The 8435-nt window shown below is 38.2% G+C and overlaps 2 protein-coding genes across 7 annotated transcripts; both read right to left on the bottom strand.

Moving 5' to 3' along the window:
- Positions 1–1446: 1446 nt before the first annotated feature.
- cnga1a (cyclic nucleotide gated channel subunit alpha 1a) lies at positions 1447–4637 on the bottom strand. Of its 3 annotated transcripts, none has more exons than XM_059554461.1 (7): positions 4455–4637; positions 4167–4344; positions 4000–4053; positions 3768–3917; positions 3558–3662; positions 3210–3316; positions 1447–3105 (listed from the first exon to the last, which is right to left on the bottom strand). In XM_059554461.1, the coding sequence occupies exons 2-7, from the start codon at positions 4316–4318 to the stop codon at positions 1586–1588; spliced, it is 2088 nt and encodes a 695-aa protein (XP_059410444.1). In that variant the 5' UTR covers positions 4319–4344; positions 4455–4637; the 3' UTR covers positions 1447–1585. The 3 variants fall into 3 exon arrangements, with proteins under 3 accessions (XP_059410444.1, XP_059410445.1, XP_059410446.1); XM_059554462.1 differs by having other exon boundaries at positions 4167–4331; XM_059554463.1 differs by having other exon boundaries at positions 4167–4296.
- Positions 4638–6268: 1631 nt separating this feature from the next.
- On the bottom strand, positions 6269–8218 carry LOC132143143 (uncharacterized). Of its 4 annotated transcripts, none has more exons than XM_059553291.1 (8): positions 8158–8218; positions 8000–8060; positions 7887–7910; positions 7724–7810; positions 7479–7508; positions 7331–7366; positions 6748–6810; positions 6269–6657 (listed from the first exon to the last, which is right to left on the bottom strand). In XM_059553291.1, exons 2-8 carry the CDS (start codon positions 8051–8053, stop codon positions 6295–6297), a joined length of 657 nt encoding a protein of 218 aa, XP_059409274.1. In that variant the 5' UTR covers positions 8054–8060; positions 8158–8218; the 3' UTR covers positions 6269–6294. The 4 variants fall into 4 exon arrangements, with proteins under 4 accessions (XP_059409274.1, XP_059409276.1, XP_059409275.1 ...); XM_059553293.1 differs by having other exon boundaries at positions 7733–7810; XM_059553292.1 differs by having other exon boundaries at positions 7724–7807; positions 8158–8217.
- Between the last annotated feature and the right edge of the window lie 217 nt (positions 8219–8435).

Raw genomic sequence — 8435 nt, 5'->3', positions numbered from 1 at the left:
GAGGCAAAATGGCCCTCAATAGTGTAGATGTTACTAAATGTCCTATCCAATCTATCAGATTGAATCTGTCTCAGTGATTTTGGCTGCCCCATGACTTCTTGTTTTTGTAAATCACTCATTCATTTATGCATATTCCAGTCAAGCTTTCATTTAAATAACAAAAAGTTATGTTCATATTCCCTAACACGTATGTAAACAAGTTAATTCAGTAAGTAATAATTTCTCCTTGAAGGAAAGTCACATGGTCCTTCTTGATTTGCCTCTAAAAGTCACAGGCACAGTGTAATTAATTAAACGTGTCACTCCTGCTGCTCGAGAGATGAAATGGTGGAGGAGCCTTTTCATGGCTGACATCACAGGCAATAGCTTCCTTTTTTATCTTGCTTTCCCATGGGAGACATACTTCCACTGTTCTTTCATTTCCTTTTCTCATCACTTCTCTGAGCAAATACAATAAGTGTCCACATGTGACAGCAAATGCCGACAGAGAGAACAGGTGGGAATGTTCAAAATGAAAGAAGAGATAATATTGAGACATACACACTGCAAAATCTCCACATATGAGCTGGTATCCACAGGACTCCTAATCAGCTCTGACTATATTTAAGGCTTCTTGGAAATGAAACATTGGTACAAATATGTCTCCATTCATTTAAAGTACCTCAAACGTTACAAAATTGAAAACTGACTTCTGCTGCATACCTGTAGAACTGCAATTGCGTTATCAATAATGCAGGCAAAGGAAAATTGAAGGAGGCCACAGGAAGGAACACGTCATGGATAAAAGCAGTTCTTTACAAACTGGCATGGAAAAAATAAAGCATAGGCAGAGTTAGCTGTTACAAAGCCTGGGCTGAGCAAGTTATTTTTATTTTTTTTAAATGTCAGAAAGTCTGCCTTTTTAATTCTCTACATTTTTACAAAACCACTTAAATGCGTACATGCCCTTTAACTAAAAATGCTGATTTTAACGCACTTAAGTTGTCTGAGAATGTTTTGAGAATTCAGTTAAGGTTAAGGTTAAAAATGATGAAAGTGTTTCTAAATGCGTGTACCTTTCTCTATCTCAGATTAAAACAACAAATAGGTTTTGAGGAGGAAAGTGTCGTTAATCTTTGGTACTCTGCTGCACCCTTGTGCCCATCAAGCACATTACTTTGGTAATGTGATTTTCTAAAAAAAAAAAAAAAAATGGTTGTCTCAATTACCAACTAACAAGTTGAATGAAAAACTATTTCTTTAGGAAGGATATTGCTGATTTGAGAGCTTCCAATATGCACTGTCACATGGATAAATGATAAAAGTGCAGAGCTCATATTTGCAGGTATCGTCTCTCGTTTTTTAGAGTTTGCTTTATGCAAACATCATATAGAAATATTTAATATGTTAGAAAGAAATACAAATTAAACTGGTACTACTAATTGATAATTCGCCAGAAAAGAAATCTTTTGTTGCCTTGATAAGAATTTATTGGCTGCACAATATATTTTGCATGCAATGAATCAACAAATTCAAAGTAGAGTTACTAAGGACAATAAGATTTTATTTTCTCTTTTATTATGAAATGGTCTCATAAGGTTTTATCCTATGGCTCCTCATCTTTCTTTTCCTCTTTGGTTGCTTCCTCTGTTTTTTCCTCCTCTTTTTCTTCCGTCTTTTCCTTGTCTTCTTCTGACTTCTCTTTCTCTGGCTCTTCCTCTTTCTTTTGCTCTTCCGTTTCTTCCTTCTTTTCCATCTCCTCCTCTTCATCTTCATCCTCCACCACCTCTCCAGCAAAGTGCTCTATCTGAGCAATCCGCCGTTTGATTTCCTTTTGCGTTTCCTCGTGTTCGGCCAGCAGCTTCTTCACTTTGGTCTGCATGAGTTGCATCGTGCTGTATACTCGGTTTACACGGTCCTCCAAGTCCCTCTCGTCTGGCTTCAGTTTCGCAGGGTCCAGCTCCAACAAACCATCCTTCAGCAGAATCTGTCTCCCTTTGTCCTCCAGCATGGCCTTAGCCTCTGGATATTCAGTCAAAGCCTCCATCAGATCATCTTTGGACAGGCAGAAGAGGTCGGAGTATCCTATGCTTCGGATATTGGCCGTTCTACGGTTCCCAGCCTTGCTGCCCTTGATGTTTAGAATGCTGATTTCTCCAAAGTAGCTTCCATCCCCAAGGACAACAAATTGAGTGACACCATCGTCAGCCACAACAGCGAGTTTGCCATCCTTTATGATGTACATCTCCCGACCAATATCACCCTTGCGACAGATGTAGTCACCGGGACTGAAGACTTGTGGGCGAAGCTTCAACACCAACTCGATTAGCAGCCCTGCTTCACAGTCGGCAAAGATCCGCACCTTCTTGAGGGTATCTAAGTGCACGTTCATGCCTATCTCTGCCCGTAACTTGTCTGGCAGGTACCTCAGAACCTCTCGTTCATCTTGTGCTTTCTTGTTAGTCCACAGGAAGTCAAACCACTTGATGACACGGATCTCAAGATCCTTGCTGACATGCCGCGCGTGCATGTACTGCTTGATGTTATCAATCCTGGCTTGAAACTGAGCCTGGGCCGCGTTCATATTTGAGATCATTGTAGCAATGTTACCCACAATGGTGGCAAAGATCAACACACCCACCAGGAAGTCAACCACATGAAAGAGGAATTCAGAGTCTAGCTCTGGAGACGGCGTCTCCCCGATGGTGGTGAGGGTAAGAGTGGACCAGTAGAGGCTGAAGGAATATTTTCGCCCAAGCTCTCCGAACTCATCTTCGGTGAGAGATGGATACACCCATGCATCTGATCCGAACCCGATGGCCTTGGAGAAGGAGAAGTAGAGGCATGCGTTCCAGTGGATGATGATGATGATATACATGATCAAAGTGCAGATTCGGAAGATGTTGGGGTAGTTGGTCATGGTTTCTGAGATTGTGAAGAACTCAAACATGCGGTTGAGGCGGAGCAACTTGTTTATGCGGATCTCTGGGTAGTCTAACCCTAAAACGAAGTAGAAGATGTCCGTGGGTAGCATAGAGATGACATCGATGCGGAACTGGAGACTGTCTTTATACCGCTGAAGAAGGAGCTTTTCATCTTTGACTAGTAAGCCCTGTTCCAGGTAACCTGGTTAAAGAAAGGTGGCATGAAAACATAACACAAATCGATCACTAAACTTTGTCTTGTCATTAAAGAAAGACATCTGATCGCACTACTGATGTTATATAAACCTGTTCGTGATCTGAAGGCCATGTCAGCCAAATAAAGCAGGTCAGATGTGTAGTCCAGGAGGAACCATATCAGGAGATAATTGTGCTGTAGCTCCTCAAAGCAGGCTCTATGCAAAGAGACAAAATGTAAAAGCTCTCAAATGTATTACACCCATTTATCAAGCTTTCAAAATGTACATATAACTGACCATATTGCCTTCATCATATTTATTACAGAATATGAACGACTAACGGAGACGTAAGGAAGCACACTTCAGAGGTTAATAAAAAGGAGACATCTTACATTTGTATTCTTCTCTAATCTCATGGTCTTCTCGTCTTATTAAAACATGAACATTTAATTATTACCTTGCAATTATGGCTGTCCAATTATACATGACGGGAATTGTGATTATAAGCAGCCATTGATAGTACAGGAGTCCCGCTGGGTTAATCACAAACACCTCCTTAGGCCTTGAGAAAATAAAGTTGACATGAGCGGTAATCAGTGGTGATAACTTTGAACTTTTGGAACATTATCACAGAGTAGAAATGATGGATAAAAAGTCTGATAACAACCCTTCCTTTTTATCTTTTTCTTTCTCCTTTTCTTTTTCCTTCTCCTTTTCCTTCTCTTTTTCCTTTTCCTTTTCTTTCTCATTTTCTTTTTCTTTTTCATCCTTTTGATTCTTCTCAGTTTTTTCTTTCTTCTCTTTCTTTTCTTTTTTCCTATAGGATAAGACAGCAAAATATTTAAAGATTATTTATATCCAAGCTGTCTCAGTTAAGAAACACTTGGTATGCTACTTACTCTTTCTTCTCCTTCTTTTCTTTTTTCTCCTTTTTCTTTTTCTTTTTGTCTTCCCTACAGACAGCAAAATATACCACTGTCACTATACAATACATTGCCACACATGCTACATATATATATACATACATATTGTATTTATTATATTATATTTAATGATCTTTGATTACTCTTCATTGTTGTTGCTGTTGTTTATGTTAAATACACGTCCTGCACTTGGAGTTGGAATTGGGTCTTCATTGTCCTCATCTGTGTCCACTTCCATTATTGGAGACATTTGGTGTGGGACTGCAATACTTCCTGATGCAGGTACAACAGTCATGATTCCTTTTCCCCTAAAGTAACAGGCTATAGCAGTTATTTATAATTTACACATTTGTTCAAAGTCACAAAAAATCTGCAATGGACAAAATGTTACTCTAAGAGAAAATTGCCATAAATTCAGATCAAAAACTCACCAACTGTTTTGCTTTAGCCTAAATCCTGTCCCATTCTCTCTTGATCAGAAGATTCGCAGAGCCCCTTAGAATTACAGACCTTCTGTCTGGTGAAATGAAAGATACAGTCAAATTACAGTAAGTGTTTTCAAAGGAGGAGTACGCTTGCGGTTCATTTGTTTGGTTGTGCTCTGTAATGATATCTCAGACTTGCATGACCCTGAGAAGGATTTAGAGATTAATGAAAGACTAGAGTGACAAAGACAAAGCCTCCCCACTGCCTTCTTGAATGGTACATAATTTATACTCCCTCCAACAAAAGTACAAAGTATTGTTGAGGCATGTCGTTTATACAATTACACTGAGCATTTTTAGCAACCTGTAGTTTTTATAATTGTATCATATTCAGAACTAATTTTATGTTCATTTCTAAATGATTTCACCAGAGTGCCTCAAATAAGGCATATGTGAATGACCACATTTTTTTGGTGGTATTTATTTAACTGTAATTTCACTGTACTTATGCTGTCGCAACATTATAATGGTGTAATTTATGTGCATGCGCTTGCTAGACTGGAGCTATGGAGTGAGAGATTTTCCTCATGTAGTAACATCTGCCCAGTCAGCACTCTTGCACAGATCTGCTTTATCCTATTAAAACAAGCCTGCCAGCCTTACTTTCACAGCTACTCACAGCTTTATTACAAGCCTTTTAGAGAAATATATGGCCTGTTTTGTTGGATATGCATAGTTTTCATTTGTTTTTACATTTTCATTTTATATATGTAGTATTTCTTTTTTTTCTCATAAAAACTACATTTATGCATAAGTAAAATGTACAATAAAAACTTTTGAACAGGATGAAGATGTCCAAATTTCTCTTATTTTGTTTAAATATTTTTTTAATTGGACAAAACTGAATATGCTTGCATGTTTGCCGGAAGAAAAATTAAGTACTGTTTATCTTGATCTTCAAATGTAAACGTTTTCACCCCCTGTCGCTTAATGCATTGTGTTCCTTCTGGAGCATCAGTGAATGTTTGAATATATATATATGTGTGTGTTTGTGTGTGTAAATATGTATTTTGTATAGAGTCATTTGTTATACATAGATGTAGATATATGTAGTTGTTTTATAGTATGTATGTAGTTATTTTTCTAATGATTGAAGAGGTCTTCATATTGTTACTACTACTTGTAATATTTTGGTGTAGGGCAATAGAATATACACTTTGTACGGTATAAAAACTATCAGCCTATGGAATCTCCCCATAAAACATAGAAACCCAACATGTGTGTGTGGTCCTGTTATTCTCTATGTTATGAGGAACACATTTTTTATTAATTATTTTTGTTTTCGAAAAAAAAAAGTTTTTGCAGTATAAAAACAATTACTTCAATTCAATGTCCCAATAAAACATGGAAACTCAACATGTGTGTGTGCATGCATACATGTGTGTGTGTGCCTTTAGTGACTGGTTCTTCACACAAAACTGTTTTGTCCATTTTTATTATTTCCAAAGTTTTGCATAGTTACATTTCAGTTGATTAAAGAGGCCTTTAAAGGCAGTAAGACAAAAGACATTTTATTTTAAGAAACTGAAAGAGAAGAATAACAAAAATTGCTTTCTGCAGCATTATCGGCTCAATTCTTACAGTGAGGTTAATAAAACTTGTCATCTGCCAGGAAACATTTTCACAGACAACACAACAGGAATGTGCCACACTTTGTTCCAGCAAGCCAGTTAGACACCCCCTCTGTCTAGCCAAGTCCCTGTGCTACAATTTTGAGACCATAGAGCTGTGGCCTTAATGTCGGCGATGTGATTGATCTTGGGAGTGCGGCTTGTGATCATCTCTATCACTGCACTAGCAGAGCAGCATCAGGAGCATCAGCCACCAACACCTGTTCTGCACCAGCAGTAGCATCAGGCCCCACCAAAGTGGTGTCGATTTCCACAGCGACTGCTGGTACCTCAGGGATGAGAGACGGAACAGCAGCAGCAATAACAGGTTCAGCAGTAACCTCTATGGCAACATCCACGGGTGCGATCTCATTTACGGCAGTAACATCAACAGTTGCAGCGGTTCCAGCAGGTTCAGGTTCAGCACCAGCTTCAACTACTTCTGCTTCTTCTGCCCCTTCGGCCTCATCTGAGTTCAACGGAGCAGCCGGCTGGGCAGGCTGGGAGCCGTAGGGAGGGTAAAACCCACGAAACTGTGGCTATGGTAGATAGAAAAGTAGGACCAAACTCATAAAGTACATAATGTTTAAAAATGTGTGATACAATTTTGATAAGATGAAATAACCTACAGCTCCTTCCTCATCTGATTCATCTCCTCTGGGTGCGAAAAGAGCAGGGTTGAGAAAATAGCCCTGAAGAAAAGTTTAAAGATCAGTGTCAATGCAAAGTAAAACCATTTTGGGTTCTCCAAGGAACTTTTCAGTAAATGGTTCTTAAAATAACATTTTCTTTCTTAGTATCATTCAGTATTTTAGTCTGAAGAAATTTTTCCACTATAAAGAACTTTTTGTAGAATGGAAAGGTTCCGTGGATGTGTGAATCACTGACACAAAACATTTATTTTAAGAGTGTATTACCACTCTGTAGTTTTTATCTTTTTTTTTTCAAAGATTACTAGCAAAGCCATGCTAAAAGCTAAAATGCTATCGGCTACTACTCAATACACAAAGCTAAACAGCAATGTATAATGTATGTTTTATGTTGTACCCTAAATGATACTTCACATCATAAACAGACGCGGAAAAGAAACAGAAATCATTAAAAGAAAATGACTCAAAATATTGATAACATGTTGCTAATCTGCTGTGGCATAACATACTCTAAAATGGCTTGACTGACACTGACCCAAAATAGCAATAGCATTTTGCTAACCTGCTGTGGTGCTTGAGGTGAAACTTGAGACTGGGCCTGTAAAAAGAAAAACAAATATTTTCAAATATGTTTTCAATAGGTTATTGTTTCTCCTAAAAACTCAAAAATGTGTATGATATATGGTTTTGATAAAATGAGAGGGGTTTACATTAACAGGTGCGGGTGCTGCAGGTGCTGCCTGTGAGGAACACAAAATGTCATCAGTTCCATGAAACAGGTTACTTCTGAGACATGTTCACACAGTAAAGTCTTTAAATGACGTGAAATGGTACAATTTTTAACATACAGGCAGTTGAGCACCATTAGCAACAGCACCAAAACCCTGCAAAAACATTGATTACAATATATTGTTATTATTATAAAATGCCTCTAGGCCTATGTCTTTAGCGCCACTGAACTGACCTGTTGCTGCAGATGTCCAAACATTCTGTAGAGTTCCATCAACTGTAGAGCTGTGTTAGCATGACCATTAATAGCCTGCTGCTGGAGAGAAAAGACAACAAGTGTTATACAAAATTTTAAGCCAAACATTAACATCCATTAACATCCATCTCACCTCACTGCTGCCACTGTCAGGGGCCTAAAATGTGCAAAGCAAGAGGAAGATGTCAAACATGTGTGAAACTTAGACTTTGTTATGCTGTCTTGAACTGAGAAACGAGAACTTACAGGGGCAGCTATTGAAGAGCCCAGCAAACACATCAAAAACGCCAGAGCTTTCATATTTGCTCTTATGATCCGAAAAAGAAAAACAAACAAAACATGTTGGTGTAGCATAGTGTAACATATCCATGAGTTATAACTCTCTAGAAATGGTAAGAGCTTACCTCTTTTTGAAAATCACAAGGAGAATTGGCTGGCTTCTTGAAGTTTAAAGTTGAATGCATAACTACTGTACAGGGCTGCTATATATACTTAGCAGATCCTGAAACAAGCCAATCATCTCTCGGCAAAGAGGGAAATCTATTTTTTGCCTTTATTCCTAAAACAAGGTTGGAATTACAAATGTTAATGACTCATTATGTGTAATTATACACTGTGCAATTCTGCTTGGTGCACAGTTCTTCAAAAAGACAGACGAAAAATGAAATTATCTACCCGATCC

This window comes from Carassius carassius, chromosome 7 (assembly GCF_963082965.1).
Source record: "Carassius carassius chromosome 7, fCarCar2.1, whole genome shotgun sequence".
Classification (NCBI taxonomy): Eukaryota; Metazoa; Chordata; class Actinopteri; order Cypriniformes; family Cyprinidae; genus Carassius; species Carassius carassius.
The sequence above is the reverse complement of the archived record's forward strand: the minus strand, read 5'-3'. Positions and strand labels throughout refer to the sequence as shown.